This window comes from Lampetra fluviatilis, chromosome 11, assembly GCF_964198595.1.
Source record: "Lampetra fluviatilis chromosome 11, kcLamFluv1.1, whole genome shotgun sequence".
NCBI lineage: Eukaryota > Metazoa > Chordata > Hyperoartia > Petromyzontiformes > Petromyzontidae > Lampetra > Lampetra fluviatilis.
Window position 1 is genome coordinate 3222857 of NC_136285.1, and position 25087 is coordinate 3247943.

The 25087-nt window shown below is 47.6% G+C and overlaps 1 protein-coding gene across 1 annotated transcript in view; it reads right to left on the reverse strand.

The window, feature by feature from the left end:
• LTA4H (leukotriene A4 hydrolase) overlaps window positions 1–25087 on the reverse strand; it is a 118190-nt gene that overhangs the window by 4190 nt on the left and 88913 nt on the right. The window contains exons 13-19 of the mRNA XM_078860811.1: window positions 24194–24338; window positions 19055–19158; window positions 17988–18058; window positions 10738–10792; window positions 10017–10112; window positions 6084–6166; window positions 3184–3288 (exon numbers count right to left, since the gene is read on the reverse strand). Of these exons, the coding sequence (XP_078716937.1) occupies window positions 3184–3288; window positions 6084–6166; window positions 10017–10112; window positions 10738–10792; window positions 17988–18058; window positions 19055–19158; window positions 24194–24338 (659 nt within the window). The remainder of the gene's footprint in view (window positions 1–3183; window positions 3289–6083; window positions 6167–10016; window positions 10113–10737; window positions 10793–17987; window positions 18059–19054; window positions 19159–24193; window positions 24339–25087) is intronic.

The window sequence follows — 25087 nt, forward strand, 5'->3', positions numbered from 1 at the left end:
CTGGCCAGACGCCTTGGAAGAGGGGGCAGCGCCCACGTGTTACCCCACCGCCACACGCTAAATGTGGTGCACGCATGCATACTCCTGGGTGGACAGAGAGGCGCGGAGGTTAACCTTGCAATATTGCTTCAACTGCTGCACAGCAGCCCTACGGAGTCACCTGGAAATTGCAACGATAGGGTTACTGCCTCCGCTGAACAAGTTTTGGGTCTAAAAATAGCCACTAGCATGTGCCAGCACCCAAGACGTAATCTCAAATGCCGTTTACAACATTCTGTCATTTTTACGTAAGCGGGCAGCGGGATGTAAATATGTGCCTACGGGCGCTGTCGGTGGAGGCGTTAGTGACTCTCGGACACGTTGGCCTTGGTTTGCATCTCATACCTTGTCCGTGGGCCCCTTGACAAGTCTTGACCGGCGTTCAAAAATGGCAATGAGGCACGGGCGGACAAAGTGCAGAGTGCAAAGCTGGCGCGAGCCGAGGCTATGGACACGGTCCAGCGGGAAGCGCGTGCGCAGAGGTTCGTGGTTCGAACGCGGCGGTTATTACCTACGATTAGCACGGTTGGCTACGTACGGTGCGCAAAAGAAGTTCAACAGACACATGTACAGACATTACCGTGGGTGGATTAACCGCAAAATACGCGCCGTCAGCTTCACAGTGGACGTCGAAGATCCCTGGCCGTTAATTCGAAATGAGAGGGGCCCTTTGTGCACCAGCGTCGTGGCTCCAAAGTTGCCAAATTCGAAACGTTACCCCGCAAATTACTCAATTGGGATCACGCACAGAGCAATCGTCGCCTGCTACTGCCAGACCGATGGGCCCTCTGTAGGCCAGGTGCTGAAGGACTTTGTGTCAACACAAGAGACAGCTGCCGCCGGGGGTGCCCTTTCAAATGCGTTGAGATGCCGATGATGCAACTCGCTCATCGCGCGCGGAGCGCTCCGAGACGCCCCGGCGTAAAGGAGGGCAGTCGCTATGATAAATAAATCGCTATCATTCAAGGCGGGCTGCATGGCAAGACAACCGAAGTTTTAGCTTTCAATCCAAATACTGGTCACCTCGACATCGTACGAGCCCCGTGCCCTGTTTCACAGATTTAACGAGATTTTAAGCCACACACACAAAGCAAAATGCTCAATTAAAAGTTCAGTTGCACTGTGCTGCCCACGTGACGTTCATGCCACTATCATATAATCCCATCGCCGCTCTCTCCGCATGCATGACGAGGGGGAAGATGAGAAGGCGGGCGCACTGTGTGCAGGAAAGTGAATGGATGTGGTGGAAATAAATAAGCGGGATCAGAAACTTTGTTCGGCAATCTGTTTAAAACAACAGCTACATTTAATGAGTAAGTGCATGGGGGCCTTCCCAGCCATTGCTAATGAAACAAGACAACACTGAACTGGTTTTAACTTCACTCAGAAGCATCAGAAAAGTGGGCCATTCTATTATCCGCCGGCGCCGGATAATCGATGATCTACTGCATGTTGAGCTTCTTTCGCACCATACGTAGCCAGCCGTGCTAACCGGTGGTGCCCCTCACATTGTGTGTGGCTCTTCCTGCCCACAACACCTGGGTACCCCACTGCCATCGGGAATTCAAGGCCATGTCCTATTTTTGTCACTTTGTGAAACTAAAGCTGGTGAAAAGAAATGCTTCTGAAAAATAATCAATCCAGAATAATCATAGGTCCATGAGTTAAAATGTTGTTTGCTATCAGCGATTAAATTACTTACCTGCTCGTTAATTGCTATGGGTTTGTAAAAGTGGGCCTTAGGTCGTGCGTGAGCAGTCTGGCTCTGGGTTGCCATAGTTCTACTGCTCAACACAGCCAACTGGGTTCACAATGGTCGACTGTGTAAAGCAGACGTACTCTGGTTTCCGGCCACGTGCAAAACATATTCATAGAATTGGACACAAATCAATCCCCAAGCCCCCCCCCCCCCCACGTGGCAAGACCATGCTGAAAAAGTCTTGCAACTCAGTGAGGATTTCGCCATGGGTAAATAAGGGGGGTATCTCGCTACCGCACATCTTCGCGGTTGAGCTGCGTCAGCTCTCCGATGCGTCTTCAGGTCGTACAGCACGCGCTGTCCGGCACGACGTCCGGTGCTGGGAGCCTCCCTCAGCCTCATGCGCTTCTCGAAGAAGCTCGCAGCACGTAGATTTAAACGTCATCGGACGTTGTACAGGACAACCGGAAAACACACCGGAGAGAAATCCCAAGATAATTATTATAATGAGGCATAAGAAGCGATTGCAGGGTGGGACCAGTGTGCTGTGACTCCACTGTGGCTCTTGTATGCATGTATGTTGAACTTCTTTCTGATCGTACATAGCCAATGGTGCTAATCGGAGGTGCGGAGGAAGGAGAAAAAACTAAACACAAAGAAAGAAATACGTTTTCAATCTAGAGGATTTACAAGTGGATAACTCCAGTGGCTTCCAAATATCGGAAGGAAGAGCATTCCAGACGGCCGCAGAAGCGCATCTGAAAGCACGCGATGCGGTGGCCATCCTTGTTCTATGGCTTGCCAAAAACCGCTGCTGTGAGGATGAGCGGAGTTCGCGTGGTGATGGTTTATGCTCCTTGACTCGCTTTAGGAAGTTTGCGAGTTCAAATCCTGGATGGGAGAGGGTCGCCTCGGCCCACTATTCCTCCAGAACCAATTAAATAAGTACCACATTGTGGGAAACCAATGATTTAGCAAGCCGTCATCAAAATCAGCGGCATCTCTCCGGAGTCAATGCAGTGATTACCACCTGGGTCAGCTGCATCACTTGGCAGAGAGAAGACTTATAGTGTTTGTCCCATGCAGAGAAACTGCTCCCTGTCATAAGCGTGTGGCATTTCTACCGCTGGCTCTGGGCCACCGATCGAGATAACCAGAGCCCCGTGATTCTTTGAGCAGGTAGATGAGTTTAGTTTGACTTTGGCTATGCATATTTAAATCATTTACATTTGCAGAACGTCCCTTGGTCATGGAAACATAGGTGAGAAGATACCCATTAACAGAAGCCATCTTCTAGAAAGGAGGGAGGCAGGCTGGGAGACACGGATGGAGGGTGGCAGGGAGGGTGAGAGGCGGGGTGGCAGGGAGGGGGTTAAGGGAGCGAAGCAGGGAGGGAGTGTGTCATGTGGGTGTTGGGGCAAGTGGGGTGGAGGTGAGGGTGGTACCTGAACAGAGGGCGAGTGAACTTCATGCGGCCCTGCTCGGTCGCCATCCGCAGTGCCAGCGGGATGGCCTCCTCCCAGCGCGCGCGAAGGCCTAGGCGGAGCCACCTGCGCCACCCCCACACCTCCGATTAGCACGGATGGATATGGACGCGGCGAAAAGTAGTTCAACACACATACGTACATACAGCACGCCGCCCACTCTCACCATCTCAGTGGCCGCGATTAACACAGCTCAAGAGCGGTGCATCCTAATACCCACTGTAATCACCCAGGAATGTCTGTCCTTAACGCTCGTGACGTCACTCCACATCGACCAGCCCCCCTCATTAATATCCATGAGCAGGTGACGTCCTCCAAATGGACACCCCCCCCATTCATAATAATTAGCGGCTGACGTCACTCCACATGGGGGGCCGAGGCGCCTCCTCTCCCCTCCTCGGCGTCAAATTACAACCCTCACTACAAAGGCAGAACCCTCACGTCACGCGATCTCCGTAACGCTGTTGAGACATCGAAGTAAAAAGGACGTCATGATGAACAAGGGATTATAACCTTTACATGAAATAGGTCTGTGTCACCGCGCCCTTACAAATTGCACACGCATTGATGCTATGAATATATCACGTCGCGGTCTGCTGTCCGCTTGCAAGTTTCAGATTTACTGCAATACACCTGTCCTTAGACGGGCAATAGTCGAGTAGTACTTAATGGTGGTGATAACGATGACGCTGATAATGATGATAACAAGAAGAGATGTCATGTGTATACATACTCTGGCAGCCAAGCTTCGAATGCTATACCATAGTGGTCTACATTGAGTAGATATCTACGAATCCATCCTGTGGGCAGCCGCATTCAATGTTGTGCAAGTCAGGTGTGCTGCGGTGGATGCATGCTATTCAAGCCAGGTGGACTGCAAGTGCATTTGTTCAAACTATAATATGGAAACAAAACAGATGTGGATTTGATGGTAGAATTGGGTGTCCCGTAGAAATCCGAAGCGCTTCATAACCAAATCACGTCGGTCACACGAGCCGTCGCGGTGTGGCGCAAAGCTGTTTTGATGAGCCCCCGCTCCGCGCCCCCAACCCCCTGTTGTTGCGTTTAAGCGGTCGTGATTTTTCAGAGGTGGCCACGTGGTGGCCCCGGAGACTAAGGTCGCTGTGTCAGAGCATCAAACCGGCACCGCTTAGATCAGGGGTCAGGGGAACCGAAATAACAAGAGGCATTTTTTCGTTAGAATTCGGTAGAGAAAAACAACTCGGTGTTTCAAGCGCCGCAGCGCACGTGATGATTATAAAACTTTGGGTCCTTAATGAACGACGTCACGAAGAGATCCGGAGCCGCAGGTTGCTTAGATCCTGAATCTGAGACAACGAAGTTGTCTCAGATTCAAAGGCACCACCACCACCCACACCCCCTTGAGCCACTCAGGCCCGCCTATTTGTTGCCTCGATGTTCTTGTGCACTCGCGTTTTAACTGGTCGACTTAAGTGTGCAGCGGGCCGTGAGATTTTCATTATCAGCAAAACACATTTGTTGGGAGGAAAAAACTGCTTTTTTTCTTTTTGCAATGGCAATAAAAATAGCGCATTGACTGTAATGCCACTTCTAACCCAAAGGCTGAAATTCAGCCAACTGTGCAGTTTGGAGCGGCGAGGCCATTGAGGCTACATCATGTTTACGGCCTCTGCAACAACGACAGCTTTGGGGCACCGCCACACATAAAACACACACGGGATTGTGTGCTACACAGTTTTTAATTAAAACTCAATTTGCCAAGCTTGCTTGATGCTTACTTGATGTGCCATGAAGAAGGGCTATTGCCTGAAACGTCACCAATTACCTTTTCTGGCAAAAAATACGTATGTTTAAAACACCAAACAGACATCTATAACAAGGCATCATTACATACTATTAAATACTTGTGGTAAAAAGTGCAAACGAATATTGTTTAGATAATGTGAGCATTGTGCTGTTTGCCTTTTGGCGTTCTCTGATCCATAGCACCAGTGAGACAAGGCTGCAAAGGAGGCTATTCTGGTGCTATGGTGTAGGGTAATCAATTTCAAAGCATATTATCAAAGCATGTTTGTTTATAAATTTTACCACAAGCACATGTGTAGTTAATGCAGACTTAAATGCATTGTAATAGGTGACTGTTTGGTGTTTTAACATCATAACGCCTCCTGTAGTCTTGCCAGAAAGGATTCATCCTTTTCTTTATATCATTTCAATACCGTCAAAAAAGGTCCCAAAGTTACAATGGAGATAAAGTAGGCCAAAATTAAAAGCATTAAGAAAGGCTGCTCAAAAAACAAGTCTTTAAACTGAGACTTTTGCGACACACGCTTGCGTGTTTGCGCATCTGTGTGCTGCATTAATGGGCACACAGTTGTTTTTCCCTCCCGTGGTCGGCCGCGTATAAGATTACGCGGAGGAAGATGTTGCGAATTAATGCGGCCATTCAGAAAAACTCGATCGGCGCAGGACCACCGCGCTTCACATTCCATTTTCACTGCGCAGCGCCAGCGCCCAAAACATAAGTTATTAAAACCGCCAATGACACTGGAAGCTGACGTTGGGACACCGAGGATGGGCAATGAAGACGGAAGTGAAATTTACAAACACGCGTAACGAAAAAAAACCTCACAACGCTCTCCCATGGCCATCGTTAGAGACATTGAAAGGCGCTTATTCACGGTGTCGGCAAAAGAGACTTTGTAAGGTCAAACATTCAGACTCTTCAGCTTCTGGCACCTAAAACCGAACGGACTCGCTCCCACGGCACGGAGGAACGTGACTCCTGATCCTCGTGAATCTTGCGTCCAGCGTTGGTTTAGACACCGCGTTTTACACCGCGGGGTGAAAACCCTCCGTGGCTACGGGGCGATACACACCTGAATCTGATCTCCGAGTTCTTGACGGAGTTCAGCTTGTACACCTCCTCCATTCGCTGCAAGCTCTTAACGGGCAGCGCGGGCTGGGGAAGAGGACGGAGGTGGAGATTGCGGGTCAAGGGGAGGGATGCTCAACATGAAATCAAGAGTTGCCGTTTGCCCGAGCGCGTCACAATGCCCTCCCAAATCCATCAAAACAGGTCAATGTAACGCACGCTCAAAAGAAAGTTGCACCCTGCAGGTCTCGCCACAGTTAACCTTGCTGTAGTGGGGGGGGGGGGTGCAGGGTTCAGGGTGTGCTGGAAATAGGCAGGATATAACCGGTGGCATTGGCAACCACCCATTGACGTTGTGTCGCCATTCGAGCGGCGTTTTGTCACCGTGTTTATTGCAGCGTTATAAAAGTCAGTGAAAGTTCACCGTGCACAGGTTTAGCTTTAGGGGGAAGCAAAGGACAATGTTTGCCTAATGGAAATACCCCGACGTCACACGACATTCACACACACACCGAAGGCGCTCCCACATTCGAATAGCATGCAACGTGCACTCTGGAAGGATATTGTGAAACTGCAAAATGCAAGGATGTAACGATGAGGATAAAGAAGAAGATGAAAGAGAAGATGATAAGAAAGAAGTGACAGGTGCACCCATTGTTTTAGCAGCCAAGAATAAAATGCCATACCATAGAGGTGCCTCTCTCGTAAATATTAATGTAGGCGTTGTGCGTGTGGCCAGTACTGAACGTAGCAAGGTGAAGTTCAAAGGCATTTTTCGCAAATCCCGATCAAAAACAAATACGAGCGCTCGACAGTCGAACTGGTGCCGCAACTGAAATCCCGAGTCTTACCAAACAAAGCTTTGACCAAGCACTTCCTGCAACGGTCGGTGAAAATAAACCAAACAACGTGGACTGCCCCCTGCCACGCAACCACGACCAGACGCCAGGCCGCCGGCACGTGCAGTGTTGCCGAGCCAGCGAACGCCTGGCAAACATACGATATCCGCGCGCACAATTGTGCTTAATAAACGGCGCACGTTTTAATCTTCTCACATTTCTGCGGGGCTCTCTCTCTTTTTTTCTCAGACAGAAATCCCGCACCCCACAGACGCATCTGCACGCGCGTGGCGTCGCACGTGTGCATTAACAATCCCTGTTCCCCGGCGACTGACGCTTTTGGCAGAGTGCCCTTTCCGCCCACGTCCTTCTCTGAACTCTCTCCGGTTTCAAAGTTCTGCCTTGTGAACTGGGTCAATGGCTGCTCTGTTGTTTTTTTTGTTTACCCTGCGTCTAGAGTTGAAGAAGAAAAAAGCCACTTTTTAGTTGCTTTTTCTTTTACTCCAAGGGCACTTTCCACAGGGTCACTAATAAACAAGAGGTCACTTTTTTTGCGCAGCACGGTCGGTATATTGACACAAGCAGGCTCGTGTTGTGCCAGGCCGCCACAACTGCAGCAAAAACATGTTTTCAAAGCTCGCCGGCTTGCCGTAAACAATCGGCGCGTGCAAACTCTGAGCAGATACACATTTCCATAAACGAGTTTCCATAAACAAACGGGGCCTGGCTTCACAGTTTCTCGTGTCCCAGTTTCTAGGCACCGTCGTTGGCCGCAAATCGCGCTGCAAGTGGCCGGCTTGCCGAGCTGATCGTCGGCTTGCTCAACACTGACAAGGATCCCCCGTGTAGGCTCAACAGGCTGTTGGGGCAAGCGCTGTTGACGAGCAAATACAAAGATCCCCCGTATAGCCTTAACAGGCTGTTGGGGCAAATGCTGTTAGCGAGCAGCACCTATGAAGGCCGTCAACGGCACACGAAGGGGTGGGTGGCCAGCACCACGCCCGGCCGCCTTTGTCTCCCCAGTGCTGATGATTACACATTGCACCAGGTACGCATTTAAGACTGTGTTAACTGAGGGGAGGCCCAGGAACCGGTTCAAACATTCACTTTTATTGGTCACGAGCGGGAATGGATCTCGAGGAGAGAGTGAGCAGCACAATGCAGCGCGAACTACTGCGCTACAGCTCAAGTGCCGGGAGCTTCTTCTGGAACTGAATTGAGCCTGTCACGATTCTCACTCGATTATACGGGAACCGCAGTGGCCAGATGTTACGTCCCTCACCTGGCATGCAGGAGGTCATGGGTTCAATCCCGACCCCGACCCTGACGCATGTATATTTGGAGTTTACATCTTCTCACCGTGGTCACGGGGAGTTTCCCCCGGGTCCTCCAGTTTTTCCCTCCCCACGTAGAATCAACGTGCATTTAGAGTATTGACTGCTATAAATTAACACGTGAGAAGCCACTCTGTTGAACTGTCATTTGTGGCCAGGTTGCTTCTGAAAAAGAGCTGTATAGCTCAGTGGGCCTTACCTGGTCAAATAAAAAAAAGTTAATTGCTACTGAAGCAACAATTCCAACTCCGAAACCTGCCTGCCAATTCCTCTGGGTGCTCGACAAAGTGGCGAGTCTGCGATAAAAAAATGAAGGAATAAAAACCCAGTGGCGCTCGCTGACGAGAGTAAGGTTTGCCGTGTGGCACCGTCGACTTCGGTGAGGAGAACTGGTCCCAGCGGCAGCCCCATTGACCGCTGGGGACGTTAGAGCAGGGGGCGCCCTTCACCCAGTGTGCAAACGGGTAAGATAACGAAGCCAGGCTGTTGCAGCCGCACCGTGGAGAAGGCTGGTGCGCACGGCGCGGCCTCCACTCAACAAACAGCGCTCGGCGTTCTCACGGCAGGCTCCCCGCCTTGTAGGGTGTGCTGCGCTGGACAGATAACCGCAATGCGACGGAGTGCACTGCGGAAACTAATTTGTACAAGGGGAAATAAAAGTCAGCGTCACCGTTGTGAACTATTTATTCGGCGATGCTGCGTTGGCGGTGGCGCACAGTGAACGAAATAGAAAAAATTTGAACGTGTGCTGTGAAGATGGTGCATTGCCTGAAATGTTGGAGAGTATGTAGTGGTCCCTCGGTTAATGATATTAATTAGTTATACAAAAACTATCGTTAATTGAAATAATCGTTAATCGAATACAAGAAACGCGTTGAATGCTGCATTTGTTCCAAGACAATCCAAAGTTGACCTTTTTCACGCTAAAAACATAGTTTAAAATATTTTAACACGTAATTTTAATAAATGAACATTATACGAACATATTAAAGCATTCATATTAATAAAAACATGGATAAATAATGAATAAAGCATAAATGTGCATAATAACAGCATAAAATGAAAAATTCTTACCTTAGGCAACGCACATCAAACATGAAATAGCTAGTCAGTTGATCTCAAAACGCAAAAAAAAAAGGCATCGCTGATTGGCCGAGGTCTGCCGAGTCCACTTAGGAGCGCTCCAATTGGCCGAAAATGGTGGCCTCGTAATCTCGTTTACATATCGTTAATCGAAAATGTATCGTTAATAGAAACAATCAAACCCTATGGAAAGCGGATCGTAAATCAAAATGTCTTCAATCGACGGCATCGTAAACTGAGGGACCACTCTATTAGTTTTTCTTTTAAGGCAGTGTTGTTGATGAGTGTGAGAGTTTTTTGAAGGACCTGAAACAGTGGTGAAAATTCCACATTGCTGTGTTATTATGTCAAGTCTCCCAATAGCAGTCATTTAATTTTCCACAAAGCGGCTATGTATGTTGAACCTCTTTAACACCATACGGAGCCAACCATGCTAATCGAAGGCACTGAGGAAGGAAAACTTAACATATTCCCCGACGGAATTTTCACTTGTAACCGCGCAACTGTGAGCTGATTGCTCTACTCTATTTGTAACTTGCGGAAATCTGTGAAAAAGAGCTTCATGGCGCATCGCATTCCTCCAGGATAAATAAATATTCTGAAATTGTCATAACCAACGATGAATTCCCGAGTGTAATGACAATGATTGTGTTTTGCGGTGCGCCGTGATTCAAGTGTTACCTGCAGTAAAAGAAGTGCCAGGAATTCTACTTTCTGATTGGAGGAGAAGTCCTTCAAGTCGTCAGCATTGAAAGAGGCCAGATCCACGTCTTTTGTCTAAAAAGCCACATGAACGCACACACGAAAAAGTCAGTGTCCCCGCATTCAATTGAATAAAGGGCCAACATATATCCTTGCGTGTTTTTCGGTTGGACGTACACAGAGTTATACGGATAGTTGCACGTACACGTAACGCATATTCAAAGGCTCTCTATTTTGCCAAAGTAACAGCGAAACCGGAAAGACGTTGTCCGAAACATGGGTTGGAGAAACGAGGGCATGAATGAAATTGGAGAACGCTTTTAGCATCTCGGATTGGCTGATGAAGCAGTCACTGCAAGACCAACGGGAGAGTGAACTAGCAGTCATGTTAGCTGGACTTAATAAAAAAAGGTTGCAAGTTGGACTCGAGACCAACTTGGGTAAAACACGCACGGCAAGTTTGCTCACAAAGGCACCAGAATTCATGATCATCACACGTGTTAAACAATGCTTTTGGTAAACACAATTATACAACTGATGATATGTGCAAACTGAGCCTTGGATAAACACCATTACCAACCACCAACCAGGCATGCCTAATACAAAAACGGATCATTTGTACATTTTTGAATGATTGCTGAATTTCAAGTAAACCTTTGCATAAGTTTATGAAAAGGCGAGAAAGGGAATGTGTCGTTACCTGGCTCCACCGTGCCGCCAGCGCAGAGCAAGCATCTGCAAGGGTGGTGTCGTATCTGAATAATAAAAAAGCAACCTCATTATCATCATTTATCATCTGCGATTCGCAACACAGATCCGGGACAGATGTATTTGTATGTTTTTGACAAATTATGTGGTGATTACATAAAAAAAAGAGTTTTAAACTACTCTAAGTTCCCTGCTCAAGCAAATGTTGGCAGTGTTCGTCTGCATGGCCGAGCTAAGCTAGGAGTGGAAATTCCACTTTCCTAGGACAATTTCAATGAGCCCGCAGGGCTGTTGGGTTTATCACAATGTTGAACTTTCAGCCTTCCAATGCCGAGTCTAGCGATGTAACCTGTGCCATCAAATAACAACAAAGTGTCTGATGGGACACCTCAGATTTACAGCAAAAACCTGGAAGACTAATTGAAGATAGCCCTGCTGTAAGGGTAGTTTAGCTGATATATGAAATAGATTTAGACATTAAAGAAATACAGATATATTATTCATGATAAAGGTTTTTGGGTTAGATCGTGTCAGTTTAGGTGTGTCGTAACCCTCCACCACCCCGACACAGCCAGTAAGGGATTTGTCACGTACACAACGCGCCTATTGGTTACTACTTCAGCCCACCGGTGTGTTGGGAGAGTAAATCCACAACATACAGAGAAATCCACAGACAGGAAGAAAGTTTCCCTAATACAAGATAGCCATGATTCTGGAAGGAATCTATGAACAATGTGAGATGCTTGGCCATCGTGGGAGATTTGTTTGAGAAGGATGGGTGTGGCTCAGGAGGGATAATGCTCTCTCAGGTCACCAAGTTAGAGTTGCAAGTTTCCTCCTCTCAATGCATTATCCCTAATAGAAGAACCGTGTTATATCGAAAACACGTCATAGCGTTAAGCCAAGGATTATATCGCTTCAAGAAGCTCGTCAGCTTTCACCGACTATCATCGCACCAGTTCCCTGTTGCTGGCCACGTTGCACTGTTTGTAGGCCCTCTATCGTGGCACTCAACATACGCTCACAGAAGGTTCAACATTATATTTCTGGTTGGCATTTGACTCAGCACATCAACCCTCATCACCATCCTATGCAGAGATTGGCCTCTGCCATAAAAATGGGTAATTTCCACAATTGCATCTGAGCTGCCAATGTGGGCGTGTGCTGCCTAACACACTTTTGAGATAAACTATTCTCTTTTTTAAACCTCTTGATTAGCAACTGAGATCCACAGAGATCAGCACCCACAAAAAACACAAATGAGCTCTTACAGACAGCAGATTCATTAATCCTGAGCAACAAACACCACATATTGCAGCAGCAGAATTTGACCTCAGGACTTCCCGTGGCTCATCCAAAGACGAACTGGGTTCAGTTCTGTTTGCCTGCCAAGAGCTGATGAAATCAGGAGATGGCATGGCCCCACAGCTCTCCACGGGAGATGGTGCAATAGACCGGTCCCATTACACCGGCGGGCAGCCGAGCCCTAACCAAGCATCTGACCAGAGGCCCTACGAATTGTTTTGCGTTGGTCAGGAAAATACTCGCCCGCACTACCGAAGCAAGATCTGCCAACTTTGAAGTGGAATGGGAAAAATAAAATACATAATGTATGTACTTGCCCTTCGCACCCGATTGGCTCAGAAGTGAAGACATCACATTTATCCCCCTCTATTTAAGACCGAAACAGGAGGATTTCTCCACAACTCTGGCTGTCGCCTGCCGATGCTGGTTGTAATTCCCGTAGAAACGCCACGGTACTCAAATTGTAAACGTTGTGGGCTAACTCTCCAACACACTAGGTGTGATGTACTTGTAACCGATTGGCATGTTTTGTTTACGTGACAAACCTTACTAATTGGCTGTGCTGGGTGGTGGCGGGTTTAACAACACATTTCTATTTAAGCTATCTAACCCAAAAAACCTCTGTTATGGATAATATTGGTCGCGACAGTCCTACTACGTGTAAAACGGAAAAATACAATTCGAAAGCCTTTGATTGAATATGAAGGTGAGGGCCAAATGGAATGTCGTGGGTGATGTATGCCACCAAGCGGAAAGTAAAAAAACGCATTTCTGCACAGTCATCTCGGGTAAACATGTGAATTTAATCTGCACCGATAAGAAGAAAAAAAAACAAAGGTCAACGCATTTTTCCCTCTTATCAGTCGCTAAATATTTAATTATTTACTTATTCGTTTGGGCTGGGCTCAAATGTATCGATTTTTTTCCGGCCATCCTTTATTAAAGCAGAAGAGAGGACACCCAGGATGATGATGATGATTTCTATTGCATGACAGAGCTGGATTAACCCACGGCTCAGCAGAACCACAGAGCGCTCTCGTGTGTTGGCTCTGCCGCATATTGTTCAGTATTGTGCCGCCCATATAGTTCCTGAAGCTCCAGGTAGGCACAGCGAAACGTCGGACATCGTGCCGAACAACACACGGCCCGACCGCTGAAAACCTACTCACTGTCGTCTACATTACTGGCATTCGGACAGGCACACTCGTCATTTGAATGTCGGACATCGTGCCGGACAGGCACACTGGCTATTAGAAACGTCGGACACCGTGCCAAAACGACACACGGCACGAGTGCTGAAAACCTACTCACTGTCGTCTACGTGATTGGCACTCGGACAGGCAGACTGGCCATTATGTCGGACCATCATGCCGAACAACATAGGTCATGACCGCTGGAAACCGACTCATTATTATCTACGTTACTGGCATTCGGACAGGCACGCTCGTCATTTGAAACGTCGGACCATCGTGCCGAACAACACAGGGCACGACCGCTGGAAACCCGTGATCATGTTGCCAAGATAAAATCCCGATCGGGAGCCAACTCCGCACCCACCATCTCTCTTGCTGATGCTAAAACACGAGGAGTAGTTTAACACGTAGTAGGCTTTCGTGACCAATATCATCCATAATATATATTTTTTGGGTTAGATCGCGGAAATATAATTGTGTCGTTAAAGCCGCCATCATCCAACACAGCCAATAAGTAAAGTTTGTCACGTAAACAGAACGTGCCAATTCGTTACTAGTACAGCACACCGGTGTGTTGGAGAGCAAATCCACAACATTTCCAATCCGAGTACGACGTTTCGCCAGTAATTACAACCGGCTCTGTCGTGGTGACGGCTTTGACGATGAGGAGTAGATTGGAGCAAAATCAAACGGCGTCGCGAGCTTTGGATTTGTGGCCGTGCTTGACCTCCATGGCCGGAAGTGAGGCCACAAAGGAGACAAGCAACATCCCGTGAACACAGCACGGTCGGCTCTGTGACTAAGAACAGGCTCATTGGGAAGGCATGTTGGTCATCGAATGGTGTCGTTTCATTTAAACGATTGATAAAATAAAAAGCCCTTAATCCCCTTTTTAGTTTGCGTTCCCAAAATATTCACTGGTTCAGGATGCCGTAACGTCAAGTACAGCATCGTCTGGGATGATAAGAAGCTTGGGGAATGAGACGCAACTGAAACGTGTGCACGGTGTCAATAAAGTGACACAGATCTGGTCACACACACGCACACTTATACCAGATCAAAAAGCTCCCCTCCCCAACTCCTGCTTTAAATTGCAGTGGGAAAAGATGTGCCTTGCAATCCGGTGAATATGGCAATTGCTTTCACACATTTAAACTCTGGATTTGTGGTATTTAAATGGAACGCCATTACCTGCTCTTAGGAATTACGTCACGTGCTCTTTGGTGTCTACTTGAAGAGATTGGGAACTTTAAAACCACGATCGGTTTGCCAGAAGACAGGGGTGGAGCCTAGACAAACAGGGGCGTGGTCTAAATAGGAGGGGGCGGGGTTTGAAGAAGATGGCACGGGGCCTCAAGAGAAAGGGGGCAGAGCCTTATTTATTTATTGATTTGACCAGGTGAGGCCCACTGAGCCATGTGGCTCTTTTTCAGAAGTGCCCTGGCCACCACAAATGATAGCTCAACGGGAGTGGCTCATTGGGTGGAAATGTACAGCAGCCAAACACTCTAAACGCGTAGTGACGTTGATTCTAAATGTGGAGGAAAAAAACGGAGGGCCCGGAGAAAAATCCACGTGGCCACGGGGAGAACACGCGGACTCCGAATATACAGCAGGCGTCAGGGTCGGGATCGAACCCACGACCTCCTGCATACCAGGCGAGGTAGTTAACATCTCACCACAGTGGCACCGCATCACGCAACAATAAGGCGGATGATAGGATAACGGTTAATACAATCATGTAACTGGCAGAGGCTTTTGATGGTAATTTGGAGGTAGTTAACAGGCGAAGGTAGTTAACATCTTACCACCGCCGCGCCCAAATAAAACCTTGAACACAATTCCAACTTTAAACTTAACATTAGCCCTCAAGAGCTCATGGCTAAACCTTTCAACATTGGACATTGGCCAAACCCGAGCGAGTGGCGAGCGTCAAAAGCTCAAAACCTCACAGCAAGTTTAAACTCGGGCGGCATTTTTCCTCTTCTTCTCATTGCGACTGTGTTGCTATAGCTACGGAAAGGCCGGCGATCTCCTCGAGGCAAATGTCTTTGCTCGTCCGCAACAATTATGGCAGCACCGAGAGGAAAAAAAACTAAAAGCGTTGGGCGTGTTTTAGCAAAGACATTTCAACACCATACGTCCAACTTGCACTTTGAATTATGTTGACGTCGGTGACTATGTACATCTTTCACTGTCATGGGAATGATGATTTTTTTTTTCTAGCACTGGTTTCGGTCGTAGAAATGGAAGGAAATTCGTTCAAATCCGTAGCCAGAGTTATCAGTAATCATCATCATCGTCGTCATCATGATCCATTGGGGGTCCCTAAAACGAGTGAGTACCACCTGGTGAGGTTGCATCACTTGGTGGAAAGTCAACAGTGATCTGTCATTTGAATAGACTGGTCTCTGCCATATGAATGCGGAAAATACACCACTGGCTGAGGAGCACAACTGGAAATGTCAGCATGCTTTCCCACCTGATGACGGACGCTTGTGTTGCGCCCGAAACGTCGCGATTTATTTTATTTCATACCTACGTGACTTTACCGAAAGAACCAAAGAGTATGAAGACACTGTATATAAATGTATATTCATCATCGCCAGCTATCGTGTATCCGTTGCTGGAATGAAGGTTCCTCCATGTCATATCTCTCTCTCACGGTCCTGCGATGACACAATCCATCTCACTTCCTGCTCCATCTCCACAATGGCCATCTCCTGGACACATTCCTTCCGTTGGCTGTCATTCAACCACGCGTGTTGTCAAAATGGCCATTATCCATTCAAGCGATGTGTATTGCCAACATCCACGTACTTTTCTTAACAGTCATTAAGAAGTGATTTTTTTTTTCTGAATCCAGCTGCTCCTCTTCAAATGACTCAGTCTATTCATAATTAGGTCCTACTCATTACCCACAAAGTGCTTGCCAGAAATGAACCACAATACCTCGCTGATCTCGTCAAGGACCATAAATCATTGCGCGAACTCCGGTCATCCTGGAAGCGGCTTTTTACTAACCATTGAACAAAGACGGTCACCGCACGGCGCGCTTTCAGATGCGCTTCCGCGGCCGTCTGGAACACTCTTCCTTCCGATATTAGGAAACAACTGGAACTATGCACTTTTAAATCATCATCTAGATTAAAAACGAATTTCTTTAGAACTGCTTTTTGTGCCTAGTTTGTTGTCCTTCCCTCACACCTCCGATTAGCACGGTGGGCTACGTACGGTGTGAAAGAAGTTCAACACATACGTACATACAATTAAAGGCAACATATTAGCAGAAATTAGGATGCCGTGGTGGCAAGATGTTAACTATTTGGCCTTGTATACAGGAGGTCGTGGGTTCCATCCCGACCCTGATGCCTGTATATTTGGAGTTTGTACGTTCTGCCCATGGTCGCATGGATTTTTTTCCAGGTCCTCCGGTTTTTTTCTCCACAATTAGAATCAACATCACGAGTTTAGAGTATTTGGCTGCTATAAATTTCCACATGATAAGCCACTTCGTTGGGCTATCATTTGTGGCCAGGTCGGATCTGAATAAGAGCAATGTTACCAACCAAATGGCACATTGTTGTTGTTGTAGTTTAATGTTCTCAAGTGGGAGGGGGGAGGGGGGCGGCAGTGTAAGCTCTCAAGGGTTTGGCTATGGAGACCGGCGACGCGTGGCGATGACACGCAGGAATGCCGCGCCGGCTTCACTCTCGGCGGCCTCCATGGCGGGGGGCATCTCGGACGTGGGCGACGAACCCACACGCACGTCTGCCTCGAGAGAGAGCCCGGAGGCAGCTGTGGCCGCTGCGAGCAGCAGGTGCCCAAGAAAGTCGTCTGAGCTCAGCGCGAATTCGCTCGCCAAAGTGGAGAGTTTTTTAATCCGCGCGCGGGCGTGCGCTGGACGAGCACGCTGCCACGCGGGGATGACGTTAAGTCACCGAGGTTGCCATGCAACTGCAGGCAGAAGGGCCTCTCCGCTTGAGGAAGCCCTAGAGAGCCCCCATAGAGGGCACTTGGCCTACTCTTCCACGCTGCTCAGGCATCTTGAAAGGTGCGAGGAGAGTAGCCACACTTTACCCCACTGCACACGACCTGCCGACAAACTGTGGGTTGACCCATTTAGACTGTTGGATGGACAGAGGAGGGTGGATTTAGGAAACATTGCCCTTTGTTTTCACGGCTGCACTGGGAGATCAAACTGGCAAGCTCTGAGTTGGCTAGGTGTATGTACTTATTTCGCACCATACGAAGCCAACCGTGCTCATCGGAGGTGCGGGGGAAGAACATTACACAATAGCTTCATCCCTGATGTTCTAGGAGCAATGCCAGATGTTTGACAGCAGGTATATCCAACATGCCAAATGTTCAAGTAACATCGTAAGTAATACAAAACACCATAGTGGTTGATGCCGAGTTGCATGGGACTGAAGATGCTGATCTCATCAAGGAACATAAAGCATCACGTGAACTCCGGTCTTCATCACAGTGGATTTTGGCTACTTTGCACGCTTTCAGATGCAATTCTGCGGCCGTCTGGAATGTTCTTCCATCCGATATTAGGAAGCCACTAGAGCTATGCACTTTAAAATCTAGATAAAAAATTAATTTGTTAAGAACTGCTTTTTGTGTTTCGTTCGTTATCCTTCCCCGGGATCTCAGCAGCAGTGACTTAGTGTTCCAAAATAGGCAACTCATTATCAAGGCCACCTTAGCACAGCCATAAGCGCTTTGAAAAACGTACTGGAGTTTCACAGGCGGCATTCCTGGAGAATAAATCCATGCCTTCCAATCCACAGCTTGGAGAACATCGGCCTGGGGACAGGGAGGAGACAAACACCAATGTTAATGACGCACGAAAAAGCAATGAATCTAAATCTGTTACACGTAAGAGGGCTTTGGCCCTAAAGAGCTCCTCGTTTAAACATCTGAATTTCAGACGACCACAATACACATCAGGGTGGCACTCTGGTTAGAGCTCTTCACTCACGATCGGAAGGTTGCGACTTCAAATCCGGGTTGATAAATTGTGTGCTGGTGTGGAGGAAGTCAGCAATGACTGCCCTCTGACGAAATAGTCATTGTCATGAAAACGTGGGCATTTTGACCACGAGATCCGGTTTCTTCATGCATTTAAACAACTCAAAGCAACAAATAACTTCCCACTCACAAGAGGACCCTCCAGAAAGTTATTTGAGACTGAATGACATTTTCAAGCATGAAGTTATTATTTTTTATTTAATAATAACCCTTCCACTATTCAGTGCATTGTCAAACACAATCCAGGGCCATGATTCGATTTAAGAAGTAATCATGTTAATGCTGGTGTTCAAAGGATCTGTATTGGCTGCAGGGTTACTAGGAATCTTTACGGCTTCCATGAACCATTCACACGCAGAGTGATGTTGATAGCATTTAATTACCAGATGCAAATATCACTCATAAGAGCTTTTTTTTGGTTAGAAAGCTTAAAAATAAATGTGTCATTAAACTCGCCACCACCCGACACAGCCAATTAGTAAGGTTCGTAACATAAACAGAACATGCCAATTAGTTACTAGTACAGCATGCCGGTGTGTTGGAGTCAACCCACAACGTTGACAATTCGAGCACCGTGATGTTTTGCTGGTAATTACAACCAGCATCATCAGGGGACAGCCAGTTCGTTTCATAAAATGTAAGCGTGAGTGATGCATTTTTATCAATGGAAATGTCACACGCATAGTGATTATCATCGCACCAAAGTTGAAGGAGGGCAAAGCAGCCGAGCCTCGCAGACTGTTGAAAGACCCCGACCAGTCGACTGCCTACCTTGTCTTTGAAGTACTCGAAGAGGAACGCCTTCCACTGCTCCGTTGTGGCAGTGCTGTAAGCAAACTTTTCAATGTAAGCCTTCACAAAGCCAATGAAGACATCTGGAGAAGAAAATAAGACACAACACAGAAGATCCACAATTCATATTTAGGGGCAAATGTCCTTTGCTATTCAAATATATCTATTCAAATTAGATGTATGTTGATATTTTTTGTTTTATATATATACAAATATTCTCCGCAATGACGCCCTTGATGGTCTTGTGAATGGGCAGAGCTTGCGGGGGGGGGGGCACGGGGGGCAATGCCTAAAAAAACAAACCGGAAAATGATCAAGGAAGTCACAAAGAACAACCCCAGAGAAACACCCAAGGATCTGCAGGCCACTCTCGCCTTGGCCAATGTGAGTCTTCATGACTCAACTATCAGAAAAATACTAAACAAGAATGGTGTTGATATAAGGATAGCGAGGAGAAAACCACTCCTCTCTAAAAAGAACATTGGTTGCCCATCTGAAGTTCGCCAAAGAGCACATCTATGATCCACAAAATGTTCTCTGGACAGACAAGTCAAAGGTAGCACTTTTTGGCATCAAATATAAACGTTATGTTTGGCGAAAACCAAACGCTGCTTTAGAACAGAAGAACATCATCCCAACCGTCAAGCATGGTGGTGGTGGGAATGTGATGGTTTGGGGCTGCTTTGCTGCCTCAGGACCTGGACAACTTGCCATCATTGACACAACTATGAATTCTGCATCATGTAGCGAGTCCACCAGCCAAAGTCCGGGGGGCCACGCTGTACTTTATTTTCCACAAGCTCACACCACAAATGTCCACTTCACTCCGATTCCCATCGAGAAGTGCCCCGATCATGCCACCTCTCTCGGTGACATCACCCCCCTCTCTTCTCTCTCCTTTCTCTCGTGATATCCCCCTCCCACCGGAACCTTGGATCACGTAAATATTCTTACCCTCGGATCACGTAAGTATTCGTGCTACAAATGTATCAAAAGATTCTAGAAAATAATCTCAGGCCATACATCCGTGAGCTGAAGCTGAACCGAAAGTGGGTCTTGCAGCAGGACAATGATCGTAAACATACAAGCAGATCTACAAAAGAATGGCTGCAGAAGAAGAAATTCCGCAGTTTACAATGGCCTAGTCAAAGTCCGAACATAAACCCTATGGAAATTTTGTGGCAGCACCTGAAGCGAGCTGTCCATGCAAGGCAACCCTCAAATGTCACAGAGTCGAAGGAGTTCTGTCAGGAGGCTGTCAGGAGGTAAGGGCCAAAATCCCTCAAATCCGATGTGAGAGACTGACGAATGGTTACAGGAAACGCTTAGTTGCAGTCATTGCTGCTCAAGGGCGTGTCACCATTTACTGAATCTAAAGGATCACAAACTTTTTCACACGTGGTTATTGAATGTACAATCATTTAAAGATAAATACATGTTGAAAGAGTATAATGTTTTCGTTTAAATTGTTTAATCGGATTATCTTGATCTATTTTTGGGCTTAAATGAAGATCTTATAGCATTTTAGGTTTGAAATATGTAAAATATGTGAAAATCCTAAGGGGTTCACAAACTTTTTATCAGCCCTGTACATACAACCAGGTGACAGCCCATCGAAATTAAGTTTTATCAGCTCAGACGAAAGTGCAAGCATCTCCATACTCAAAAAAAAAGTGGCAATGCTTATCTCAGTTGGTGGCCCTTAGTCTCAGTGGTGGAAATTCCACATTCCTATGTCGTGGCCAGTATATCCACGAGACATCCACTACTGGCTTCCCACAAAATAGCACTCATTTTACTGACCCTTCAAGGATGATTGGCTGAGTCAGACTTAGCCAGAATTTGAACTTAACCTTCCAATTGGGAGTTGAGTGTTCTTAGCAGAGTGCCATTCGGCTGGATAAGTGTAATGAAAACCAAAACTACATAGGAGCACAATAATTGTTACTGTAAACTTTCAATAGCTGATTATTTTTACAGTAACATTTTAAACAAATATCCCTAATTGCTGCGATCAACTCCGATTGTTCGAAAAAATATTTACGTAGCCGGGACTGAGATCGTAAAACTGAATTACTTTCACCATTAAAGTTAACACTGTGAAGTTATAATTACAGATTGCATTACCGAGAAACCATTACACACCTCCGAATCATGATAATAAGATTTGCTTAAGCTGCAAAATCCTCAATGAATCTCAGAAACGTCCTACATTGGCTAGTTTGGTGAATTCCTTTTAAATGAATAGTGTTAATTTGGGGAGAGAGCCAAAGTAGATGGAGAAAAGCCGAATATTTAAGGGCAAAGCCCTCTGAACATTTTCACAGATTGGGGTCATCAACCTACTTGGCGTACTGCCAACTCCTGAGTACCTCGTAGACAGGCAGTTTGAGAGTTTCAAGGCACGGAAAATGATGAACGCGTTCCGCAAACCCTGCGTCTGACGCAGCGCAGTGCAGTACACGTCGCATATACCCGACCGTCATGTATCCGCCCCAACCAATAATAACCACCCTCACCCAGTTCCTGGAAAAAGAAAGGCACCTGCCACGTCCCCAATGGCGACACGGAGAGAGGGACCAGCCTGAGGCAGGCCCAGCACTGCCACAGCTGCAACTCAAATATCCATTGACACAGACATTCATGAAGGACTCATTTTAGAATATAGAAGTACTTATTTGGAAGACACTGCTCATTCCCCTGTGTTTTTTTGTCATATATCCTCAATGTTTTTTTTTTCGGAGTTGACTTATTCTCTCAATGCAAAACACGCAGTAAAGAACAGTCCCGTATTATTATTTGTATCACCTAATTATAAGCATTTCCGCACGTTTAAGGGAATTTGCGCACTCACGTTGTCCAAGTCACCAGTCTGTGCTGGGTGTAAATGCCCTTCTCGACAGATGTTCACAAATCCGACCATTTCACAACATCCGCCTCGACCTCAGTCCCCGGGAAGTCGGGTACGCAACATTGTGCTTTGGCAACTGTGAACTCGCATTACCATCCTAAAAACTAAACTATTAAACTATTTCTTATTTTACCAGGTAAAGCCCACTGAGCTGTACAGCTCTTTTATCAGCAGCAACTTGGCCACAAATGATAGCTCAACGAAGTGGCTTGTCACGTGGACATTCATAGCAACCAAATACTCTAAACTCATGTTGCTTCTAAACGTGGAGGAAAAAACCAGAGGACTTGGAGAAAAATCCACGCGACCACGGGAAGAACAAGCAAACTCCAAATAAACAGGCGTTGCTGTTGTTGTGATCGGGATCCCACTATCGGAACTGCTTGCATCCATGGGGCTGATGGCCACGGCAACCCGCCGCACGCCTGTGGTCTTGTTATTCGTACGGCGATTGGCGTATCAGTCACGCGACAAACAAAACGGGACACAAACACTCATACGGCCCAGAATAGAGCACCCTTTCAAAGTGCATTCGTGCTAAACACTCCCCAGACACGGGCACTTGGGCACAAATGAGACATGGCATAATGGCATTGCTTAGCAGTGGGATGTTGTCACACTCAACAGACGACTGCAATTCCTCCTCTACAGCACAGGGACACAGAGAGGTGGGGGTGGGGGGGTCACTTCAAGCATTCACTGCAGTCTGTGGTACAGAAGGACTTATAGAGCCGAGTGGATTGGCCCTTGGCTAATACGGAGCAATTTCACAGCAACAATCACCATTGCGGTGGGCAGGCTCGTGAACGACGCTGCTGAACAGCCGTCCTCCCCCCTCCCCCCATCCTTGACAACGCAACCCAGAGGAGCGATGCTCACAACAACGAGCGGAGTGACAGGCGGCTAAAACAGAGCTAGGGGCGTAACGATTTGCTGCTTCTCGACAGTCGATAAACGGTCTCGATTTAGCGTTGCGAGAGTTCAAGAACAAATTATACCTGTTTAACAATGCAGAGAATGCAGCTGCCTCCTGTAGCATATTGCAAACAATGCACACGAAACGAAAAAACAATGATCATTACGCAAGCAATGTAATACGCGTGCTGCGAGCTTAAAAAAAAAATCAATATTATTCAAGCCAATGTTGCACACACATAGCCTGCAGAGTCGAGCACGCAGGTGGTGTATCTGCTTGTGACCTTGAAACATTAATAACACCTGGGTCTATCATTTGGCAAGCAAGCCTCTACCCCTTACCGTAGCCTCAAAGTGCACCCAGCCTGGTACAAGCACCGAAGTGGCGGTGTTGTACCATGTTTATATACCTGCATGGCCGACGAACTATGTCCCAGAGTTCTGCTGATTGCGGGAGAGCAATGCTATCCCATCCCACAGAGTGAATTGGAATATTTGGAATCTTTTCCCAAATTTCATCTCAATTGTGCTTTTGGTGCCATATGATGATGAGAGGAAGAATCCATTGTCATCCGGTTCTCCGAGAAGTGAAACCCTTTGCGTGACAGACAGACGCACAGAAGTGGATATCACAGAGCTACCACCGAGATCCCTTAAAGTGACCTCGAATCCGCAAAGTACGGGGGGTGGGGGAAGCAGTCTCCCACCCACTCCGCCTATTGGAGGAAGGTTCGTCACGTGGCAGCACAACGAACGTTCACATTCTCTGAGTGGGAATTTTCGCCAAATAAAGTTAGCGACCGAACTTAACGCGATCGTCTCTTTGTGCACTCATTGGTGTCCGGACTGAGGCCACCAGCCCCCTACACTTGAGTACCGAGTTTAAACCACCGCTTTCCAACCAAGGTATCACCGGTAACCCGGATTTGAAAGCAGAATCCCAGCGGTGCCAGCTCAGCACTCGGACCGCTGAGCCACCTGACCTCCTCTACTGCATTGGGTGTTAAACGCTGGGGGAACAAAGGTGAGTCGGTTGAGCGGATGGTGAGTCTGGTGAGCGGGTGGTGAGCCTGGTGAGTGGGTGGCAAGTCTGGTGAGAGGGTGGCGAGTGTGATAAGCGTGTAGCGAGTCTGATGAGCTGGTGGTGAGCATGGTCAGTATGCGGTGAACATGGTGAACGATTGGCAGCGAGTCCGGTGAAAGGGCGGTAAGTCTGGTAAGCTGTTGGCGAGTCTGGTGAGCAATCGGTGAGCATGGTGAGTGTGGTGAGCGATTGGTGGCGAGTGTGGTACCGGGCCCGCCGAGTGCCTGCTCCAGGTGGTAGAGCAGAGCGAAGCCCTTCTCGTAGGGCACGGTGGAGAAGGAGTCGTCCGGGTCGACGCCGTCCAGCACCGGCACGAGCTTGGTGAAGCCGTGCTCCGGCCCAAACGTGTCCACCTACACCCGGCACAGGCACATGGCTGTGTTGGAATCGTGTGGCGTTGTGGAGCGAGTTCAGCTGCACGCTGGGCTGAGTAGGGTTGGCTGACCTTGTGCAAGCAAAGCCTCCAAATTATTCCGGGGTTTTTTCAAAGCAGTTGCTGAGAACAAGGCCCGAAGGCCCGAAACGTCAAACGGCCAGCAGTGTGAGGGGAGACGCAGAAAGAGAAGTGATGTGGCCTGCAGTGTGGTGGGTGAGTGGGTGCGAAGGTGAATGAGTGACTGAGTTGGTCAGTGAGTGAGTTAGTGGGTGAGTGAGTGTGTTGCTGTGACCTGCAGTGTGGTGGGTGAGTGGGTGAGAAGGTGGATGAGTGACTGAGTGGGTGAGTGAGTGTGTTGCTTTGACCTGCAGTGTGGTGGTTGAACACCGTGTGGATTAGAAAGTCAATCCTCAACATGGCTGGTAGATTCCATGAGTCAAGTTAGCAGGAACAGTAACCATGTAATAAATAAGTAAAAAGGAGGCCAGGTACGTGAGCGAGTGACTGGAATGATAAGTGAGTGCTGAATCGTCCGCCACTCTGACTGCTGCTCTACTCTGCATGCTAGCTGGTTGTGACAGTGAGGTAGGAACTGGGTGCTCCATCGCAGATATCACAGTAGCATGATTCAAACTTTTGGCAGCTGTGGATGCTGACGATGGGGACAACAAATCCTTGAGAGCGTGAGCGCTCCTCAAGCTATGCTGACGGCAGTGGCTGGAACAG